The 25,145-nt window shown below is 35.1% G+C and overlaps 1 protein-coding gene across 1 annotated transcript in view; it reads right to left on the reverse strand.

Annotated features, from left to right (window-relative positions):
- The window catches only part of CWC27 (CWC27 spliceosome associated cyclophilin), a 233,671-nt gene that overhangs the window by 107,291 nt on the left and 101,235 nt on the right, over window positions 1–25,145 (reverse strand). Inside the window, exon 11 of the mRNA XM_082621632.1 lies at window positions 12,736–12,839. Within this exon, the coding sequence (XP_082477758.1) occupies window positions 12,736–12,839 (104 nt within the window). The remainder of the gene's footprint in view (window positions 1–12,735; window positions 12,840–25,145) is intronic.

Genomic DNA, 25,145 nt, shown 5'->3' on the forward strand with positions numbered 1-25,145 from the left:
ATCAGTAACTGTTTAAAATCAGTCGTTACTAATTCTTAAAAACTGCATTTTGTCAGAGAAGGTAGTTTGTCTGAAAACAGTCATCTGAAATCTTTCTTTCTTCAAGAGTGCTGGAAAAGAGTGTGCATTCTGAAGCTGTTCATCGCAATATTCTCTTTAGGTGCATTATATCAAGTAAGTTAACTGTGTAGTCCAAATCATCTATAGTTTCATTAATTTTTCTGTATGCTTTTTAAATCAGTTACTGAGAAAAAAGTAGTAAAATCTCCCACTATGATGAACTTATTTACTTCTTATTATAGGTCTATCAATTTTTGCTTCATACATTTTGAGTCTGTGTTATTGGGTCCATTCAGGTTTAGGACTGTTAAATCTTCCTGGTAAATTGAAATTTTTGTTATTAGGTAGAGACCCTCTTTATGCCTAATAATACACTTTGCCTTAAAGATTTGATTGTACAATATATTTAAGATGTTTCTCAGGTAAGTAGTACATGATTAAATTTCTTTTTTCAATCCAGTTTGAAAATCTTGGTCTTTTAAAGTATTTGACCTTTTGCATTATTTCAATATAATTACTAGTATATCTTTATTTTATTTCTCCTATCTGATTTTGTACCATTATTTTTAATATCCTGTCCAGACTACATTTTGTTTTCTCTTTTTTCTTCTCTCCTTTTGGGTTCAATTTTTCCTTAATCCATCTTTTTCTCTACCAGTTTGGAAGTTATGACCTTTTCCAATTCTTTTAGTAGTTTTCTTTAAAATATTAACATGCAGGGCTTCCCTGGTGGCGCAGTGGTTGAGAGTCCGCCTGCTGATGCAGGGGACACGGGTTCGTGCCCCGGTCCGGGAAGATCCCACGTGCCGCAGAGCGGCTGGGCCCGTGAGCCATGGCTGCTGAGCCTGCGCGTCCGGAGCCTGTGCTCCGCAACGGGAGAGGCCACAACAGTGAGAGGCCCGCGTACCGCAAAAAATAAATAAATAAATAAAATAAAATATTAACATGCATATTTACTGTGTTAAAGTCTAAAGTTAATTTGTATCTTTACCTTCTTCCCAAATAAGAACCAATACAAGGACCACAGAATGCTTTTCCAAACTTCTTTTATCTGCTCCTCAAACTTATATTGTTATTATGTATTTTAATTTTATCTTCATTTTTAACACATTATTGTTATTTTATTCATTCAACATTTATTTAGATTTACTCATATACCTACCACTTTCCACATTCCTTTCTCTTTGCAGTACAGATTTTCCATGTGGACTCACCTACCTTTTGCCTAAAGTATGTCCTAGAATTTCTTTTAGTGAAGGTATACAGGTAGCAAAGTCTCTCCGTTTTTGTTTCTCTGAAGAATATTTTCCCTCAGTACACTGAAGATAATATCCTGTCTTACGTCCTCACTCGCTGCTGTTGAGAAATCAGTTCTTGCTTTTTTAAAGATGTCTTTGCTGCTGCTTTTAAGGTCTCTGTGCTGAATGCTATAAAGTATTGTCATGATGTGTCTAGATCTGTATTTTTTAAAAAATATTTATTTATATTTTTGGCAGTGTCGAGTCTTAGTTACGGCAAGCAGGCTCTCTAGTTAAGGCACATGAGCTCAGTAGTTGCAGTGCGCAGGTTTAGTTGCCCCGTGGCACGTGGGATCTTAGTTCCCCCACCAGAGATCGAACCCGCGTCCCCTGAATTGGAAGGCAGATTCTTAACCACTGGACCACCAGGGAAGTCCCAAGATCTGTATTTATTTTTATTTTTTTTATCCTCTATTCATTAAAAAAAAAAACTTCTTTACTCTGTGAATTGATCTCTTTCATTAAAGAGAATTTTCATCTATCATCTCTTCAACTATTGCCTCTATTTGCCCTTTGGTCTCCTCCTAGAATTTGATTAGACATTTATTAGATTTTCTTTCTCTTCTTCCAGGTCTCCTATCTCTTGGGCTGAATTCTACATAACGTTTTGTTTTTCTTTTTAATAAATTTATCTATTTATTCAATTTTGACTGTGTTGGGTCTTCATGGCTGCACGCGGGCTTTCTCTAGTTATGGCCAGCAGGGGCTGCGGTGCACAGGCTTCTCATTGCGGTGGCTTCCCTTGTTGCAGAGCACAGGCTCTAGGCACGTGGGCTTCAGTAGTTGTGGCTCGTGGGCTCAGTAGTTGTGGCACATGGGCTCAGTTGCTCTGCAGCATGTGGGATCTTCCCAGACCAGAGCTTGAATCCGTGTCCCCTGCATTGGCAGGCGGATTCTTAACCACCGCGCCACCAGGGAAGCCCAAAATAATGTTTTCAATTCTATCTTTCAGTTCACTCACGTTCTTTTTAGTTGTGTCTAATTTGCTAAAAAACCTCCTGAATTTTTAATGTCAACTATTACATTTTTTATTTCCAGGAAATTTACCTAGTTAGTTTTAAAATTCATTTGTTCTTTATATTTTAAACTTACCATTTCTTCAAATATATTACATACACTTACTTAACATTTAGTGTCTGAATAAAGTCTGAAGAATTTGTGAGTCTGATTCTATTCTCTGTTTTTTCTATTAGCTTTTTGTCAGGGTGCCTGGATTGGTGTGTGTTTGTGTGTGCTTTCATTCAGAGCTACTCATTTTCTTTTGAATTTTAAGAACAGGGGATGAAAGCAGTTTCCTCCTGAAAGGATTTATGTTTGCTTCTATCAGACTTATGTGGGCACTAGGAATCCAGGACTACTCCCAACTAACTTCTTGGCTGGAGGATTTTGAAGCCACCCAAGCGTGGTGAATTGGCACTCCAAACTGATGGGAAGACTGCCTGTGGCTAGACTTCTTAGGAAATGCTCTTGTCCCAAAATACTCTGTGCCATGATTTAAGACAGGAAGTTTTCCTTGTAGTCCTCTGATGGGTAAGGTGACTCTGTTTAAGTCTCCCTGCCACTAATGATGAGATCCTTTAGGCCCCCAATTACATGGGACAGTCTTCTATTAGAGAGCCCCTACCTCAGGAAGACCTTAGGTTTTACATTCTCTCTTGGTGAGACCTCAAAAAACAGTGCTCCAGTTCACCCAGTTTAGCAAATGTCACTAGAGTTAAAGCTAGACCTGGTTCCCCACTTACTTTTTTTAGTTCACACTTTTACTTATTCCCTGGTTTGAGTATTTCTTGTTTTTTTTTTTTTTTAAGTTCATAGGAGCATATGAGAAGATGTTTTTATAGTATATCTAACATTTTTAGTTGTTTTTAGTGGGAGGATCAGTTTGGATTCTTAGTCCGCTATGTTGTTAGAAATGGACATTTTCTACAACATTACAATTTTTGTCATTCATTCCAAAATTATATGTTTAGTCTTTGAAAAGGCGCAACAAGTATAATAATTATGTGCTCTTTAAAGGACTCTACGTTTGTTGAGAAGGTTTTAAAAGAAACAATTACTCGCACTAAAACCAAAGTGGATTTTAATAAATGACAATTAAAAATTTACACTGTACCTATTCAAGATTGGATCAAATTGAAGAATGGAGTTGTGGAAAGAACACTGGACTGGAAACCTGGGTACCTCCGTTCTAGTCCTACTACTTTACTGTGTGATTTTGGGTAAGCCCCTTAATTGGCTGGCCTTTGGTTTCCTATATATAATAGAGGGGTAGGGCTGGATTCTCCTTTCAGGACCAAAACTCTGTGACTGCACAGAACTATGTGATGTAGAGTATACTCAAAATAGAAGTTTCTGATGCTCAAGACATTGCTTAAGGCAAGCCTACTTTCACATTTTAAACATACTGCAGCATGTTTTAAATAAGCTTACACACTAGTGTGGCCTTTAAAAAAATCAGTATATACTTTTGTACTTCAAATAGATTCTTAATGATTCTTAATATTTTGACATGTTCTTAGTTCTGAGAACTTCATTATTCTCTTCATCTTTTCTGGCATTTCAAAATTTTTAATGTAGCTATTACAACTTATGGATTATCTGTTTTTTGCATGAAAAATTACTAATACTCAAAAGCTGCATCTGAACCATCTGCCAGGAGTTTATGTGAAGAATTTTGAAAATATAACCATTTAAAACTGTCAGCATATTGCATTAATCATTAAAAAAAAATCAACCTAATACCACACAGATTAAATTGTCCAAAGTAAGTTTTTATGCAACATATTCACAGGTTTACACTATAAAGTTGTGAAAAGAATATCTTTTTCAAATTTGATTAAGTGCTGCAAGATGTTGAAGAAACTCAGCACTCAAATGAATTATATGTTTGATGTCATTTTTGGCAAAGCCTCAGAAAATGTCACATAAAAGAAAAACATCTTACTTAAAATAAGGTCTTGACAGCAGTCTGGAATAGTTAACAACTCCATTCCCAAATGGGATTGCTGGTTATAATCAAACTTTTAATGATGGTATTAGTTCCCCCCCTTGAGACAATTTAAATACCCAAACAAAACAAAAAACATGTGCACGCACACATACACAGCCCTCACCTCTTTTATTTTCTAAAGTGGACAAATTTACAATTATTTCAATTCAGGTTCCAAATATCTAATCTGATTACAAAGTTTCCTTGCAGATTTATCAGTGGCCACTTGAGAAATGACAAGACGGCAGGCTACCAGGCAATGTCAGTCAGTATTTTCGCATTTTGTTTTAATTTATGAGAGGTATAAATAATTCCCATCAGTGATGGAGATGTAGACCCTGAGTGTCGGTGCCCTCACATCTTCTAAACCCTAGAGCTGAAAACCGTGGGAATTTTTCATCTCTCATTTACATTTATACAGTTTTTGTATCCATCATCTTCTAAATCTTAGTCTGTCAGACATGAGAGAGTTAAGAGGAAGAAATACCTCTAAAAGCAATTTGTCCATTTAAGAGTTAACAGTCAATTTCACTTGGAAAGTTTGAAAAAAAAGCATATTATGAAAAGCTTATGATAAAATAACATTATGGAAAATAATACACGTGTGTTTCTGGCATGAAGATTAAAAAGTCCAGAAAAATAAATATCACAGAGTTAACCATGGCTGTCTTTGGAAGAAGTATTATGGGGTGATCTTTCTTTTTCTCCTTTATGCTTTTCTACATTTCTGATATTTTTGCAAAGGACATATGTTACTTTTACAATTGGAAGAAATAATACAGGTGTTTTTTTTTTTTAAAGAGACTGTTATGCCCAAAGGTTAATACCTACCTGTATCAATTAGCAAACCTATTTTTAATGGGTTAGGAATGGCATCGATATTAATAAAAAGAAGACAAATTGCAGTTACTAAAAATATAGCTTAAGGCTTTTGTCAAATTTCACACATTGGAATTATATCAGTCACCAGGTAGAAAGAACGCTTATTAAAAAAATTATATTAAGACAGTGAAGGCAGCAAAGAGCTACCCCTAACACATTGGTTTTTAAAAGTAGCAAGAGATGAGCCCTAAGTGACTACTAGGAGGTCGCAAGATGGCACAGAATGCAAGACAATAAAATTAAATATGCCCATAACATATGGTTATCAAAGTAAAGCTCAGCAAGATTTGTTCACAATAGCTAGTGAAAAGTTTGAGATGGACAAAAAAGAACAAAGTACTTTATGGACTCTCACATTAAAGATGATCATCTCTTACTCACTGTATCAAAAGATTAAATTCTTGGTCTAATTGTGAGGGTATGTACATCTTTAAACTTGCTTTACCCCTTTAAAAGTCTTTATTATTTTAAAAATTATATTTTTGAAAAACTTAACTGTTAAAAATAAAGCATGCTTTCAGGCACATAAAGGTAGTAAAATGCATTCAATAAAATTTCACTTGAGAGACTGTCCTGGCTACAAAGGGAAGCTTCATTTTTCTAGGACTTCTAGTAAATGAGGTGTTCCACACAATTACATATTTCAGGTAAGAGAATCTTATCTTTAACTGATTAAAATAATTAAAAACTTTTTTTTACTAATTAGGTTAGAACAATTGCCTATTCTCTGCCTTATTAAATAATAATAAATAACATCTAGGCTTTTCTTAATGAATCAGGATCAGTATAATGAGTATCAATTATTTGAATACTGACCTGCTTTCAGAATATAATGAAGGATCATCTACAGCAAATATATCTATAATATTCCACTACTATGTTCTTGTGTTTCCTTACCTAATGTCAAGTGGTCATGTATCACCTCTTATTGTTACCTAAATGGATGTCCCTAGCCATGGCTTTCTCTCTCGCTTTAAAAAATTTTATATTATTTTTAGTCTTATAAAATAGTAGGCTAGAAAGATCCACAGGGCAGTCCCTGCCCTAGGTTTTCCTTTGCTTGTTTATTTATTTATTTTCTAATCCTTGAGGTACACTTTACATACCATCAAGTTTACCCTTTTAAAGAGTACTGTCCCACACTTTTATTATTCTTTAATCTGTTTTTAACTTAGAACCAGATAATCAGTTTATTAGCACCATGCCCAAAGTAAGAATAAATAGAGTATTATTGATGGCTGGACTGAGAGGCTTTCTATGAGTCAAGGGCAAATATACTTTCACTTTTCCATGTAAATAACATTAAAAGTTAGCAATATATTAAGAGTAGACTATGGGAAAAATAGGTCTGATACTTCCAGCCTCCAGGAAAAAAATGGTGACTTAAGGCTCCCTGAGGAGAGCTAACTGCTTTGGAAAACAGGACCAGTTTGCTCAGAGAGGAATTAATTCTACATGGTATCAGGCACAACATAGAGCTAACATTCCAGAAGGGTTTCTGTTTCTTATAAAAACTAAGATTAAGCTAGTTTAACATTATATGTTAGATAGATGAAAAGTAGTCAAAAACTATATACTTTAACAACCTATCAAGTCTGAGAGGCCCTAGTCTGACTTAATCCAGCATTAAAAAGATAGTTTGAAGAGACCTGAAATGGCACAGTGCAATTTGAGAGGTACTAAGCACCTCAGGGATGTGTTTCATGAAGAGGCTTTAAAATTGTTTCTTGATTTACAAGCTCAGATTGCTCTTCCTCCTCTAATTTCTGGCGCTAGTCATAGAGCAGGTATTGTGTGCTTGGAACTTTGAAAAGAGGATCTGACACTTTATCTCCCTAGAGCTGATTAGAGAATAAGTCCAAACCTGTATCTCTCTCTATGTGACTATGTTCACTTTGGTGCTGGTTTTGATATGATGAAACTTAAAGAAATCTGGAAAGGACTTAGAGACATAATTTAACAAAAAGGATTATATAGTTTATTAAAGAACTTGACAGAGCCAACACAGGAAACCAACTATCTCCAATTAACTATCAATCTTATTCAAAATTTATTACCCCCTACAAAAATCCTATGCACAGGCCTGGATGATTTACAGTGGGACTAAAGAGACTCCCAGGCTGTAAACAGGATTGTCCTGCAGTACATCTCTTTTGACATTGCTGGTATCTAAAGTAAAACACCACATTCCTTGTTTATTTAAATTGGGATGTTAGAGCCTACTGCAGATTTTGTATTCAACTAAGAAATGTAATTTTTTTTGAATTTTAGAGACAAATTTCATGCTGCTATTAAAATTCTCATTATATGACTATAATAATGTCTGTATTCCTTCACATTCTATTTCTTTCATTTTACTGAAGCCTTCTTTATACATTATCTGAGGCCTTTAAAAAGTAAATAGGTGGCAAAGCAACAGCAATAATTATGAGGTTATATTTTTGTAGTGCTTTTCTCCATACACAGAGGCATAATTATATTTATTATCTGAAAATATCTTTGTGATATAAGAAATAGCAGGGCTTCCCTGGTGGCGCAGTGGTTGAGGGTCCGCCTGACGATGCAGGGGACGCGGGTTCGTGCCCCGGTCCGGGAGGATCCCACATGCCGCAGAGCGGCTGGGTTCGTGAGCCATGGCCGCTGAGCCTGCGCGTCCGGAGCCTGTGCTCCGCAACGGGAGAGACCACAACAGTGAGAGGCCCGCGTACCGCACAAAAAAAAAAAAAAAAAAAAAAAAAAGAAATAGCAGATCCTGAGCTTTACTGGGAAGACTGAAGAGAAAAATGGATGGTCCCATATACATTTTTACTACATAGAGAAGCTTTTTACTACATTGGTGTTAAAAAGATGAATACATTGACTCAACTATAAGTATATGCTTTCATACTAGGGCAGAGATGGTAAGAGGTTTCTGGGTTGTAGATCAATATTCTTTCTTAGGGGGCAGCTTTGTTGAGGCATAATTGGCATACAAATGAGCTGTACATGTTTGAACGTGTACAGTTTGATGGGTTTGGACATGTGCATATACTCATGGCACTATCACTACAATCAGGTAATATCAAATGGCAATGTATTTTGGACTGTTTAATTGTATGGGGCCCAAAGTATTTATTGATGTAAAAGTTACAATCTTTCTTTCAAATTACTTTTAATTATTTTATTTTTTATCATAATGGAACTGAAGGAATTAATAAAGAGTAAATACAGCAAAACATTAAAAAAATTAAAATAGCACACCTTATTTATCTTAGAATTTCTATATGGAGAAACAGATGGATCCTGATTTCAAAGTAACTTGTCTCAGATAATAGAATAGATTTAGAAGCAGAACTATGGTCAGAATATAAATTCCTAATTATCTATACAAATCTGGCTATGGATAAAGATTTTTTTTTTTTTTTTTTTTGCGGTACGTGGGCCTCTCACTGTTGTGGCCTCTCCCACTGCGGAGCACAGGCACCGGATGCACAGGCTCTGTGGCCACGGCTCACGAGCCTAGCCTCTCCGTGGCACGTGGGATCTTCCCGGACTGGGGCACGAACCCGTGTCCCCTGCATCGGCAGGTGGACTCTCAACCACTGCGCCACCAGAGAAGCCCCTGGATAAACATTATAAAACCAAAGGAATATTACTCCCTGATCAAAGGTGATTTCCTAAGATGACAGAAGCCCTGAAAAAGTATCACATCTATTAGAGCACCTGGCTAAATGGGAGACCTCCATTCATGCAAGGACAAAACTAGGTAAATTAATGCATGGACATTAGAACACAAAGCTTTCTTGTACTTATGGGTTTCTTTCCAAGTGCTTTTAATGTAAGAATAATACTTTAAATTCTAAAATAAAGTTGCAGTAGTCAGCAAGTGTTAGACCTGCCAGATTAATTCATAGAATCAGGAAATAATACTACTGGAAGCTTTACTTAAGAATGTACCTAAGTGCATGCACGCATACCTTTTAAGAAAGAATATGATTATAAAAATGCAACTGTGAAAACACAGTTAAGGAAACCTTATTTTGAGATTTTAATTTATGTCATATTTATATGTAACCATATTGATTATAGGCTTTAACTCTAATACAGTATTAAAATTCATATTTTCAGGACTTCCCTGGTAGCACAGTGGTTAAGAATCCACTTACCAGTGCAGAGGACACGGGTTCAATCCCTGGTCTGGGAAGATCCCACATGCCATGGAGCAACTAAGCCCATGCGCCACAAATACTGAATCTGCACTCTAGAGCCGGCGAGCCACAACTACTGAGCCCACGTGCCACAACTACTGAAGCCCGCGGGCCTAGAGCCCGTGCTCTGCAACAAGAGGAGCCACTGCAATGAGAAGCCCACACACCACAACGAAGAGTAGCCCCAGCTTGCCACAACTAGAGAAAGCCCACGTGCAGCAACGAAGACCCAATGCAGCCAAAAATAAATAAATCAATTAATTTAAAAAATAGGCTTAAAAAATTCATATTTCCAATCTGTAGATTTGGATAGGAAACAAAATGAAACCATGAATAGTTATATTTTTCTCTTACAAATGTAAAATTATTATTTTTATTTGGCACTGTAAATTTATTAAAGGTCTTCTCATTGCCTAATTTACTTCTTACAAGCAACTTGAAGGATGCACAAGGCATTTTATCCCTGGATTTATGATAAGAAAATGGAGTCACTAAGGCTTAAATAACCTCACTGCTAGTAACTGACATTGAGTCTTAATACTTTCCTGTTTACTTTGAAATATAATATTCCAAAGCATTCGTACAACCATTAATGTTTCATATAATGAGCACCTAGTATTACTGTCAGAATTTGTATTAAAAATAGTAAATTCTTCTTAGTGAAGAATTTCAAGTAATAAAAGTAGTACTAATCAGGGAAATAGTCACCATTAGAACACCACAGTAAATAACTGTTGCTTATAGGCAATATCCATCAATGGATGCTAAAATTAGTGTAAGGAAGCTTGAAAAGAAACAGGATATTTGTATAGTTGCGAAGTATCTTCCCCTCCAGTACTTATATTCTCAAAGGGAAAAAGAGTAACTTAACAGTGTAGCAACTAAGCAGAAACCACCTTAACCAAGTGATCATGGTAATATCACCAATAAAAAGACAACAGACATCTTGTTACCTCCGGTACACTGCACTGGGAAGGACATGCCACTTATGTGGCAATCTTCCCCCAAAATGCGTAGCCTCAATCTAATCATGAGAAAACATGAGACAAACTCAACTGAGACATTCTACAAAATATCTAACCAGTGTCAAGTTCATGAAAGACAAGAAAGGATTGAGGAACCGTCACAAATCAGAAGAGACTAAGGAGACATGATGACTAAATGCAATATGGAATTCTGGAAGGAATCACAGAACAGACAAAGGCACAGGTGGGGAAACTGGTGAAATTCTAATAAGGTCTGCAGTTAGTAATAGTGCTGTGTTAATATTAATTGCTTGGTTTTGATCATTGTACTATGGTTACACAAGACCTTAACATTAAAGGTATCTGGAAACTGTCAATTTTTGTAACTTCTCTGTAAGTCAAAATAAAACAATAAAAAAATAAATAACATGGACCATTCTGAGACTAGAAGAAAAACGAGAGCAACCAAATGATCGTTTTTTTGGGGAAGTTAATTTTAACTGTCTCTCAGATTTAGGGAAAATCCAGGTATTTCTAGATGATATAAGAAAAATTAAATTCAGAAAAGTAATATATATATGACTGTAAAAGTAGTATATAATTCTCTTTCTAATTATGAAATAAAAAGATTTTTAACCTGGCTAACTTTCATATAAATAGACTGAAATAAGCTCCAGAAGAATCTTCTTTCTGTGTGTGTGTTAAGAAATCATTCTTTTAAAATTCAAATCTTTCTTTACTTAATTGTATTAAGTATTTCAAAGGCAGACAAATAAATCAACACAGCACTGTTTTTGTCTAATACAGGCCTTAACCATACAACTCTATTTCGGTAATTTCCTACTGCAATTCTCTCACTCCTACTAGTAGATCATGAACTATGTACGAAGGCAAAACCATCCACTGCCAACTTCATAGCCCTAGTCCATCATGGCTCTTCAGATGGGGTGGGAGAATAATAATTACTAGCTCAAAAATGAATAAAAAATTAAAATAAAACATCTTTCCAGTTAAAAGGAATTACTTTCATATATTTAAAATGTTTTTTAATTATAAGAAACAGTCCCCTGGGAAAATTATATATAAACTTAAAATTAAATAATCCTCACTGTATTCTTTCAAATACAATATTTGATATCTTGTACTCTTTCAAATCTCAATATTGCCAATATAGCTTCTTTCTAATCTGGGTTACATTTTACCCATATGATCTAGTCACATATAAGTTTATCCTTTCCTTCAAATTCCGTTTATAATTTGTGTCATTCTGGTGAGTTAACTTTTTAATAATTTGTTTCACTCAAACATATTTTGGTGATTCTAAGTTCTACATCAAGTACCTGCCTTTACTATAATAGTCACTGGGGACATGGTACAAATAATCTAAGAACTATGAGCTTTAGTTATGTGGTATTACTTGTGCTACTTAAAATAAATAATAATGCCTATGGCCAAATGCTGTACCACCGTTCTGTATTGGAATACGTATTCTTTAAGGCTAGATATTACATCTTATGCTTTGATATATCTCCAGTGACTGCTATAGAACCTAGTAGATAAAAATATTCATGCTTTCCAAAAGCATGAGGCTACACAAGATATATGCACAAAGCAAATTTGTTAAGCCAAATTTAGTGTACATTATTAAAGGTAACAATCAAATTTCTGATCATGTTCACTGAATCTACAATGTATGTTATTATTGTAAAAAGAAGACGGATTCGAGAGTTCCAATTGTTATTTTGGAAATTGAATATTACATGTTTTATAGCTGAAACAGTTTTAAACTAAAGATCTTCAGTAAAAAAGCTTTTGTGAAGCTATTCTTGAGCTTTATTAAAAAAATCACAGTACAATAAAGAAATATTTAACCTGTATAAAAAGCAGGATATTATTTTGATCAGCTTTTGATCAGTTTTATCAATACTTTAGATTTTCTGTAGCTAAACATAAGAGCAAAACCAAAAACCAACAAAAAACAAGAATTTGCATTTAATACTATTCAAACCAACATATGAAAAATGTCTATACAAGTCTCACATATAGGGCCTAAACACTTTTCTTAAATGTTTTAAAGGGTATGCAGTGTAAAAATGGACATTCTATCCTGTGTACTTCTAGATATGTGCTATGGCAACATTTAAGTTTTGCTTGATGTGAAGTACTCTGTTTATTAAGGAACACTAGTTACGATCATGTTTGATTGAATTTCATTCTCAGACAAAAGTCCTAAGTGAAACTTAATTTTATCGGCTAACTGGCCAGAGAAAGCATTAAGCAACAACAACAAAACTCAACTCAGGAGAGAGGGAATAAGTGCCAAGTGAAAATATAAGCTTGATAACTGCCCTTACCTTCACTTCTTTTTTCTGCTTGCTTTGCTGCATTTTCCACTTTCTTTTGTTTTGCTGCTAAGAGTTCCCGCTTTAATTGTCTTGCTTCTTTTCTGAGTTCTTCGCTATAAAGCAAAAAAATTTTATAAGTATATAATAGACCGAAAGAGAAAGTTGTTTAGCAGAAACAACTAAATCTAGTTGTCAGGTACACTAAATCTCTAAGAAAAACAAAGTGAATAATGTAATTCATTTTGTTTCTGTGTATATGTATTTATGGTATGGAAACATACTTAAAGGATATATTAAAAGTTGTGATTTTCATAATAGCAATATAATATGAGTTACTATGAAATATAGCCCCCTTCAAATATATCAAACAGTTGGTAAGTGATAAATGAACTATTGTTCTCCCTCTAATTTACTTGCAAATTTAACATTCTAGTTTCAGTTTAATAACTCATGGAGATTCCAAATCAAAACAAACTTTTTAATATAAATACTATTCACTAAACCTGGGCATACACAAAAACATTTGGCTTCGAAACTTGTTGAATTCCTGAACTGGCACCAATAACTACCACTTATTAAGCAACTATTATATGCTAGGAGCAGTGCTAATTTTTTTTAAACTCAATTAATTTTTAACCCATTTGATATCACAATTTGCCAAATAATTTCCTCTCCTGTGAAACCTATCAGGCTGAGGTATTTTGATAATTAATACAATCATATGTTAAAGGCAAATGGAGATGTAAGTTGTTGGCTTCACTGCAAGTCATTTGTTAAGTGACTGGTTTCTACAGGCCACTTTTAGGGCAGGAGATTCAAATTCAAGCCTTGGAAAAAATTATTAACTGCCCATGTCATTAACCCTGAGGGTCACTTGTGAATAGTTAAAACTATGCATTTTATATTTGTGAATGTCAGGCACCCACTCTATTTTCCACAAGCTAGAGTGGGTCACGGAGACTAAGAACACGGTAGCCCAAGGAGGCACCCCATTCTGGAATGTTCTCTAAAGATAATCAAGGTTTAGCAAAATCCTAAGTCTAAAGAGTTCCCTACTGATTCAGCCTTTAGTGCTTCCTCCTAAACCCCAAATCTCATACTTTTTTACTTCTGTCCTGTATTAGAGTCACCAAACTGATAGGTCTTACAATGTGCATGACTCAGTTCTTTTCACCTTTTTTTCCATATCAAACACACACACCTTGGCCTCCAAGGTCCTCAATTCTGAAACTTCCCTCTCTGATCAAAATCCACTATGTTTTTAGCTTTCTCAGTCTTTCATTCCTACTAAACCTATGCTCACTCTTTTAATAATGAAAGCCAACTCCTTAATCGTAGTTCACAGTCCACTAGTGTTATTCTAACGCAGTTGTCTCTCTATCCATTCTGGATGCTATGGTCAGTCATTTCACTGATGTCCTCACCAGAACCCTTAATTTTCTTGATTTGTTTGGCCTGATGGATACATCATAATCACCTAGAAGAACTTGTTAAAACATGTTTGGGGAGACACATCTCCAGAAAATATTATTTCTTTAGATGTGGGATGTTGCCTAGGAATTTGCTCCTGTGACAAGTTACCCAGGTGACTCTAACATGAACTCAGGTTTGTGACCCAATGCATTAGGATCTTACTATAGAAATTATCTTCTCTTTCTTATAACTTCAAGCGCTCCTACTTCACTAATCCTTTCATTCAGCCAACAGCATGCTCAAATTTCCCTGTACTCTGCTCCAATCTAGAGATTGCTATCTTTACAAGTGAACTCCTAGCTTGAAAGAATAGTTTATATACAAAGTCTAATTCATCAACCTCTAACTTCTTAATCTCTTGCAATCTATCCTTCTTATACTCTATTGAAACTGCTTCTATATCAATCAAATTCAATGTCCTTTTCTCAGTCCTCCTCTTCCTCTTTGGCCTTTCTATCATTCAGTGATAAGAACTACTTCTTTCTGAAATTCTATCAGACTATGTAGCACTTTAGAGTCTTGATTCTCTAATTCTCCTCTGAATTACTCTTTCTCTTCTCATCCTATAAATGTTGGCATCTTTCTCATTTCTATACCCTGTACGCCAGCATTTTTATCTAATCTTATAACATAAGCTATCATTTTTAAAATGGATTATTTCCAAATCTAAACATTTTGCCCTACATTTCTAACTATCTATTACAAATCTCTGTGTACATTAGTGCTGTCCAACAGAAATATAAGGTAAGACACATACAATTTTAAGTTTCCTAGCAGCCACATTAAAAAAAAATGGTGAAAAGAAATGGGTTAAATTAATTTTAAAAACATATTTTATTTAACTCAATAACTCAAAATATCCAAGATATTATTATTTCAACATACAACCAATATGAGAATATTAATATTTTACATTTTTTTTTGTACTAACTCTTCCAAGTGCAGTGTATATTTAACACTTACAGGACATCTCAATTCAAACTAGTCACATGTCAAGGGCTTAGATCTAGATGGATGCTTGAGGCTAGATGTCACAAGAATTACAAACTCTCTATGTCAAAACTCCAAGCCATCTCCTTCCTGGCCAAATCTGTCCCTTCTCCTGAAGTCCCTATTTGATTGTGAAACCATTTTCCTCCTAATGACCAAACTCTGCACTTGCCCTGGGACTGTTCAGCCTCCCTTTCACTGAATTACCATAGAGGTATGTCATCTTCCAATCTCTCTCACATGTAACTGCTCTTCTTGACTCTCATCATCAATGCCTAGTTTAGGCTCTCATGATCTATTTCTCTGATAAATGTAATTACTTCCTATCTCTCTACATTATGTGAAAACAGAGAATAGCAACCACATCTTTGCTCCATCCACTAAATACCCTTATCTTTTTATTATACTAGTTTAAAAAATTTTTACTTTGGTAAGTAATTCAGGAAACTCAGATGATATTTTCTGAAGACTAAGACCTTGAGGGGAAGATTATTTTGAAAGATGAAGAAGAAATGCTACATCATAGCTGAACAAACTAGTTATTAGAGAGATCTGAAGTATGCAAAGAATGAGAGGCAATGAGAGTATAACTACTGTAGAGTCAGTAGAGCACAGTCATTAAAAAGATTAACTTAGGGTTCAGAAAGTCCTGACTTAAAAGCCAACTCCATCACTTATTGTCTGGGAGACCTAACAACAATTATTTAACTTCTCTGAGACTCAGCTTCCTCAACTATAAAATCAGAGTAAGGTATCTGAAATATTGGACATTCAATACATGTTCAACAAATGATGGCTATTATTATTTAGATCTTATGTTTGAAACAGTACTACCGTTAAGGGCCGTTTGTCAAGTAGGAATATTTCCTTATTATATTATTTATTATAAACGAATGCTACCTCTACTCCATATGGAGATCAACCCTGTTTGTAATTTTTAAAAAGGGCAATGAATGTGTAATGCCAGCTTCTGAAAATCTATCCTTAAATAGTAAAAGATTTAGATACACTATTAAAGTAGCCATAATAATATACAAACTGAACAGTGATGAATAAGAACTCAAAAAAGACAAAGTGAGACAGAGAAGGTTTAGGTCTTTACAGATTATTAAAGTATGTTTTCATTATACTGAATTTTTCAAGTAATTAAAAATTTACAACATTGTCAAAATCTTTCAGATTATTCAAACAACACCATTTGTTAGTACTTGTGGAATCCATAACTCTTGGAATGAAGTGCAAGTTTTTAACCTAGTCTTTAGATAACAGTCTAGTTTTAGGGTTCCCAATCTTACATTCTCTGGAATATAATTTTATCCACTGGTAATAGAATATATTTGAATCTGTTAAATGAGAATGAAAATTGTAAGGCTGGAGTATATGTCACCTTATACTGCTTACAAAACAATCATACAAACTATGGGCTTGCTTGAGTCTAGGCAGCATCTTTTTGGCTCTCTCAAAGCCTAGTTTCTACTTGTATGGTAAAAGAAATAGCTTCTATAAGCTATTATTAACTCTAAGCTAATTAATTTTTCCTAATAGGTAGGTGTCTAATTTGGATTCATTTGAATTTTAACATGGTTTGTATGACATCACCATTATCCATCAAATAATTCTGCATTGTATATATTTTTAATCTGGTAAATCTGTAGTATACTCTGTTCCAATGAAAAGAAGAATTCCTTAAAAACATCATCCCAATAAAATATCAGGAGCCTAGAAACTATAGTAGCCTTTATATACTTAGTAATAGCAAAGAAATTACTAATTCATTCAGCAGTTTCTGGAGCATCTAATATCCGTACTGTACCATTCTGAGTGATGACACAGAAATCAAGATGAATAAGGAGGGAAAGGAATCTAACTTTGCTAGGTTCTTTAAATCAGTTACCTCCCTTACCACTTAATCTTCTCAATAACCTGTGATATAGGCATTTTATAGGGAAGAAGGCTGAGGCTTACAGAGCTTAAATACTAAGCCTGAAGTCACACAATGTATCAGAAAGTGAAAGAGCTAGAAACTGAAAATGAGATTGTCTGAATTCTAAGTCTATGCTCTTTTCATTATGGTATAATTGAAACCTTGAGAAAGTCTCCAAGGAGCCTAAATTCCAAGGAGAGAGATGAATCATGTACATAAATAATAACAACAGTACATAATAACTGGCAATAACTGCCATGACAAAGAAATGACTGAAGCATTTTGAAATTCTGAGGAAAGAATACTATACACTAAATAAGGGACGGCTTCATAGAGGAGGCATTTGAAGTGGACCCCAAAAGATGAGTAGAAGTTGGCCAAGAGGAGATACAATGAAAAGCATCCAAGCAGTGTGTCTTAAATACGGGAGATGGTAAAACATAGGGTGCACGTTAAAACATTATGCTATAGCATAGATGATTTAAAGGGGGACAGGGGATTAGAAACAAAAGATAGAGCTAGGAAGAGAGCCTGGGGCAAAGTCTAAATGCTAGGTATTTGTGAGGAGCCCAGGTGAGAATGTTGTCCTTCCATTTTTTCCATATCTTTGAGAGTCCATTTCTTTTTTTTTTTTTACAACCAATTTCTCAATGGCTCTTGTCTTCATTGTATCCACTATCCACCTATTTTAATACCTTACCTGTAACCCACACATTCCTTAAACTGCTGTCCTAGAAGAAGTATCTTCTTCACAAACTTCAATGGCTTCCCTGTAGATCATAACTTAAACCTTCAGAAGAATCCAACTTTGTTGACCCCTGACCTCTAACCTTTTGCGACCTCAGACCTAGTGCCATGCCTGATCTCGTTCTACCTTTTGGATATTCTTTCTCTGTTTCCACTGGCTTTTACTCTTCCACCTCCTGCTTCTCAAATTTAGGTGCTTCTTAGTAGCCTAGTCTCAACCCTCTCTTTTTTTCTTCTCTTCTTTAGAAATTTCATCCATGTTCAGGATTTCAATTCTATTTTCTTAATGCAGTCAAAGTGTAAAAGCAAGGTCATTAGCCTATGCTCTTTACACATTTCCACTTTCAAGCTTAAATTCACATTTCCAACTGCCAGATGGATACTTCAATTAGTATCCCACAAATCCACAAATTTACCATTTTAAAAGTCAGACTGATCATTTTGGCTACTCAAAAAACACCACCTCATTTTTTCTCTCCTTTCTTTGATAAGCCACCAGAACGCTGGTTGTCAGGCCCATTTTCTAATATTGTTCTCTTACTCTCTACAGCTGTTTAGTAGCCACATTCTTCCTCCTTTACAAAGTCTCTTTCTTTCTGTGGTTAGTGACAGCTGTTTAGGCTTTCGTGACTTCACTATGACCACAGTCTCCTACTTGGTCTACGTGCTTCTGGTCTGACCTTTCTTCCATTCATTTTGCACACTTAGGCCAAATCCTACAATTCTACCCCCTAATCTTTTTAACTCCCTAAGTCCTACTGAATTGTGTACTAATTTCTTTCCCAAGCATTCAAGTCCCTCTTATGAGCTACCTTCAAACTGCTTTTTCAACTTTATCTATCACAGATCCTCTACAGTTACTCTAAATTTCAGTCAAAACACACTAGTCATAATTACCTTGGCAAACTTTGAGCTTCAGCACATATACGCCTTGTTCATGCCATTTCCATTACCTAAAATTCTTTTCCCCCTATTACTGCCAACTAAAGTCTTCCTCATTTTTCAAGGCTTCATGGAGAAAATGGCACTAGAGCACAGCTTTGGGGCAAAGTTGTCAAGCTCACTGTACCTCAGTTTTCTCATCTGTAAATCCTGACTATATTCAGCCTATTATTATAACAAAGCTGATGCAAAGATTAAGGATTAAAATGAGTTAAGAGCACTATTAGGTGCTTAGAAGGCAGTTTATTTATTTATTTTTTGTTTGTTTTTTTTGCTGTATGCGGGCCTCTCACTGTTGTGGTCTCTCCCGCTGCGGAGCACAGGCTCCGGATGCGCAGGCTCAGTGGCCATGGCTCAGGGGCCCAGCCGCTCCGCGGCATGTGGGATCTTCCCAGACCAGGGCACGAACCCGTGTCCCCTGTATCGGCAGGGGGACTCTCAACCACTGTGCCACCAGGGAAGCCCAGTTTTGTTTTTTTTTTAAATAAAATATACTACAACCAACTCATGACTATTAAATTACATAAGCAATTTAAAGAATTAAAACTTTAAATAAAAATCAATCATTTTAAGGAAAATGATACTAGTTACTATACTATTAAAGATGCATACTCTAATCTCATTGATGGGTTGTTTTATCTTCTTATGGCCAATGTCCATTCCAAAAGAGTAAATACAACTTTTGTATAAAAAAAGGAGACATGTTTATCAGAACACCTAGACCCAACATCATTATATGGCCACAGGAAAGCAATTAATCCTCCTTTGCCTCAGTTTATCATCACCTACGAATAGTCTGAGGTAGGTGTAAATTAATATTTCTGAAATGCATAATCACAATTATAAATGTAAAAAGTGATTATACTCTGCAGATCATTCTATTTCAAGTCCTCTGGATTTAGGATCTTAAAGTCCATAATCTAAGGAAATGGTGAGATGCTGAATATAGTCTTCACCTTAGACACAAAGAAGTTGAAGTATAGAGATGGTAACAGTTTTTTTTTCAATATTGCCTAAGTCAGTAACAACACTGTAAATATGATAAAGACATCCTAATTCTTTATGCAGTTTTTCACTTAATGTGCTTACTGCCCACTGAATGAAAAGTACATTTAGACTTGAGTACCTTATTTTTAAGCTGAACAACAGAAGACACTATGAATAAGTAACTACGCAGGAAAGTTTTTATACCTACAGTATATTTATATTGGACTGTTTATAGTACTTTATAAAAGTTAAAAATCTTGCAATTGTTTTTTTAATTGTACAGCTTTTCAACTTGAGATTGAGGATTTAAAATGTCAGTGACAAGTATCCTGCAGGATTTTCAGTCAGTTTTAATTTTTTCCCAGATGCTTTTCTCATTTTCTCCAGTTTCCAGGAATGTGCCTTAGGAAAATTTTGAGTTATATCTGTTCTTTTTTCTTATGGCATGAGAAATATTATCTTAATATAAGGGTGGTGAACTCAAACACTGACCTCCTCTAACATTCACTTTCAAAAAAAAAAAAAGGTAAAGTTATCAAGATCTGAGTATTTGACATGCTTTTGAAGAGAACTTTAATCTACAAAAATGAAATGGACTATGTATACATATCTCCTTAATACATACGATGGTAAATGAATTTGCTTAGAGACTTTGTTAAGCAAGCTGACGGCTAAACACATGTCCATTACAGATCACTGTTTCTTGGACCATGGATGTAGTACTTGCAGTTAGCTTAAGCCTGCTATTTCCCAACATCTGATAAGAATTCATAACACATGGAAATGATTGCAAGCCAAACAGTACAGCCTTCATGGTTTTTAGTCTGTCGCTTTAATCACAAAGATACCAAATCTGTTTGTAATGAAACAACAGCTTGGCTGTTGATGAAATCATAAAATAGCTGTAATAAAAGCCCATCATAAGTATTAAAACTAAAAATGTATGGCACGATTTTTAGTATGGTATCATCAGCAGGAGCAGAGATGCAAGTTAAACATGTATCAGGAAAGTATTTCAATATGCTATAGTTTATACATTAATTTTGAAAATATATACAGGAAATTAAAAAAAATTAAATCATGGAACCCCTGATTTGTGTGTTCTACCTATTATTAGCAGTATGGTCTTAGACAACTAAGTTAACCAATCTAAGTCTGTTTTCTCATCTTTTTTTTTTTTTTTTTTTTTTTTTTTTTTTTTTTTTGCTGTACGTGGGCCTCTCACTGTTGTGGCCTCTCCCGTTGCGGAGCACAGGCTCCGGACGCACAGGCTCAGCGGCCATGGCTCACGGGCCCAGCCGCTCCGCGGCATATGGGATCCTCCCAGACCGGGGCACGAACCCGTATCCCCTGCATCGGCAGGCGGACTCTCAACCACTGCGCCACCAGGGAGGCCCTGTTTTCTCATCTTGAAATGAGAATAAAAGTAAGGTTGTAAGGAGGAAACATGATTCCATGGAAATTACTTAGTGTACTTAACATGGTGCTAGGCCCAAATATGTGCTCAACATGAGCCTGCTTCTTCTATTATTATCATTATCATTTTCCTCTCCAGCACCAACACTACTTCTATTCTTACTATTTACAGAATCAATTACTGACAAAATGAGACCTCAGGCTAACTAAAGAGATCAAAAAGGCAAACCCCTCCGTTTTTCTCATGGATGCATAGATTTCAAAAGCTTACTGATAAGTTTTTCTGTTTGATGTACTGCTTGGATTAAATATCATATACTATGAAAATAAGAAACATAACTAGAAAAAAACCCTAAAAATTACAAAATTCTTATACCTTAATTCTGGTCACTAAACACTTGGAATGGAATTGCTTATTTTCATTCATTATAGTCTAGTTGAGAAGTTAAGGAGTAAATAAGTCAACAAGGAAATGTATATATATATATATATATATACACACATATATATATATACACACACATTTATAATTTCTAAGAGGAAGATTAACAGAGAACCTATATTATTTTAACTAAGTGATCCTGGAAGCATCTATCAGGAGATAAAATTTAATATGAGAGATAATGTTCCACATGTCCTTTATATTGTTACTTCAATATGTAGGAAAAGAAAGACTATAATCTCTACCCATAAGTACACAATCCCTATCCATAAGTACACTGAAATTTGAAAAGAAGGAAGAATTTAAATGAACCTGCATCTGGCCTTTAGACTTACAATCTTACTCCTTTCATATGGAAGATCACATTTCTTTTTAAATAAAAAGTTGAGACGTTTGATATAGATTGTCATTAATCTTTGCAAGACCTCCTTCAAATCTTAGAAAATCTTATTGTCTTTTCCAAAACAGACTAAAGAGTAAATCCTGCACCAAATCATAAAATATCCATGATAACCATAGGTGATATTGTTATTCTCTCTAAACACCAAGTAATAAGTTCTGAATCAAACATGTTATTTCACAGCAAGAACTTGGCTTAGCTGATATTTGACAGAAGTGGAGTAAATCTGTTGTGGCAGAAATTCGGTCTTTAGCCATATGTCTATTCCATAATCCAACTTTACAAAATGATATTAACTCAATATGAAAAACAAATGAGATTTCCAATTCCAGTAAGGCAGCATACCAGGTAAAACCTGAAAACTCTCTTACAAATACCTAGGAGTGCTGAATAAAGTACATTAAAAAAACAAAAAAACAAAAAACCTTTAAATGCATAGCTTAGCGCACTAAAAACACGCATATCTGAAAAAATGCATAGCTTAGCTCACTAAAAACACACATATCTGAAAACACGCATAACACAGGATGCAAAACACAGAGAGAAAAACATCAACGACTATGGGAGATTAGAAGAAATGGAAGACAGAGTGAGAAGGTCCACCACATGTATAAGTGGGACTGCAGAAAGAGAAAATAGAGAGAATGAAATGGAGACAATAATGTCTGAGAATTTTCTAAAACTGATAAAAAACATTAGTCTTCAGATTCAGGAAGCTCAATAAATTCAAGCAGGATAAATAAAAGGAAAATCCAAATGTAGACATATCATAGTCAAAATGCAGAGCACCATAAAACAACCAGCAGAAATTAATAAGGATAAATCACTTCAAATTAAGTTCACCTTTTTCTTTGACAGAGAAAGTAGACTGCCATATTGTGAGAATAAAGTAGTCATGGACTTATGCAACCTAAGACATAAATGATGTCTTTCATTACAGCCATTAAAGCAGAGAACAAATAATGCCTGGCTGCTTAAGCAAAAATGATTATGAATTAGTCTTTACTAGTGCAACTATTCCGAGAATGCTAAATAACAGGTCAAAGTTAGTTTTGAGATATGTTTCTACTAAGATACTGTACACTAGGTCCTTACCATATTTTGGCATATGATGCTGCATTGAATACAAAGTAGAAGACAAACCAATTACAGGTAGAGGGTATATGAATGGGTCCAGGAGGTAGGAGGAGTAACAGCAGCAGCAAGAATGAAAAAGACTGTGAGGCATTTAGTTGACAGCACAATCTGAGTCAACACTGTGATATGACTGTCAAAAAATGTGTATGGTCATTAGGTCTCATTAAGAGAAGTACAGTATTCCCAACATGTGTATGTTACACCTTTTGTAATTGTTCCGCAGTCCTTGGATGTTCTGTTCTGTTTGTTCAGTCTTTGTTCTCTTCACTTTTCAGTTTTTAAGGATTCTATTGAAATATCCTCTAGCTCAGAGATTCTTTCCTCTGAGTCCAGTCTGCTAATAAGCCCATCAAAGGCATTCTTCATTTCTCTTACAGTGTTTTTGATCTGTAGCATTTCTTTTGGTTCTTAAGATTTTCATCTCTCTGCTAACATTGCCTATCTGTTCTTTCATGCTGTCTACTTTATCCATTAGAGCCCTTAGCATATTAATCATAGTTGTTTTAAATTCCCAGTCTGATAATTCCAACATCCCTGCCATGTCTGGTTCTGATGTTTGCTTTATCTCTTCAAATTGTGTTTTGCCTTTTGGTATGCCTTATAATTTTTTCTTGATAGCCAGACATTATGGACTGGTAAAAGGTACTGCTGTAAATAGGACTTTAGTAATATGGTAGTGAGGTATGGGGAAAGGGGATGTGTCCTATGGTCCTATGATTAGGCCTCAAGTCTTTTAGTGATACTACGCCTCTGGACTGTGAACTTCACAAATGTTTCTCAGGTTTTTTCTCCTCCCTTAGGTGGGGGCAGGATGGTTAGAATGGGCTGCAGTTGGGTGTTTCAATTCTCCAACATGGAGGGTTAGAGCCAGCTGAAGTTGGTTATTTCCCTTCTCCCAGGTCCATTAAGCTCTGATAACCCACAGCAGGTTGAGCTCTGGGTAACTGGTTTTCCCTGAAGGAAAACAAAAAGAACAGAGTGCTCTGGCATAAGTCAAAATGGTTCCTTTTCCTCTCCCCCTGAAGGAAGTAGTAGGGGATTTATTTCTGTGAGATTTACTGTGAGAACCTAGTTAAGTTCTCAGAGGTAAATCTCACAATATTGTGGGGTCCCCCCTATTACCGGGTGTCCCTGGAGTTTTTAACTCTCAAACTTAGCCACACTGAGCCTCCAGCAACTTGTCAATTATAGTTCAGGTTTCCTATCCCAGCACTGGTTCCCATGCAATTTCTGCTTGTTCTCAGATAAACTAAATTCCCTGTATTCACCTGTCTGTCCCTCCAATCTTGGGGGGCAGCGGTTTGCCCTGTGTCCTCACATCTCTTAGTGATCCAAGAAGAAAGAAAAGCAAGGTTAAATAGATAATTTTATTAAAAGAGAATATTATATTTTATTTTACTTGAATTTAACACAAAAATACTAAATGGAAGTAGACCAAGAAATTTCTAAGTTTTATATAAATGCTTCTTTGTCTCAAGAGGTTTCCTAAGAAATTTCTCCATTTTACGAAAACATGTTATGAAAATATTAAGAGAATGGAGTCACTTTTTTAAACTACATGATTTAATTTTAGTTTATACTGATTAAACTGTCCTAAAGGTTGAGGAAATTAGTATACTTAACATTTTTTCCAACTTTTCCTTCCTTCATTTGGGTTATATTAGTGTTTTTAAATTGTCAATGTCCACAGCATCTATGCACAAAATTTTCAGTTGTACAGTCTTAGTTTTCTATTTAAATGAATTCATTGTTCACCACTATCTCTCTTACCCCAGTACTTCTCTCTGGTCCTGAGTTCAAGAGATGGTTGGAATAATGTTTACTTACTGTTAATGATAGTTATTTCCAGATGTTTTTAGTTGAGTTGTCATTTTGGGTTTCCTATTTTCTTCTCTCTCTGGTATACTGCCTTAATTTTTTATGAGCAGGCATCATTTTTACAAAAAACTAAAGTCACTAAA

The sequence above is a fragment of the Mesoplodon mirus genome (genome assembly GCF_964341445.2).
Source record: "Mesoplodon mirus genome assembly, chromosome: 5".
NCBI lineage: Eukaryota > Metazoa > Chordata > Mammalia > Artiodactyla > Ziphiidae > Mesoplodon > Mesoplodon mirus.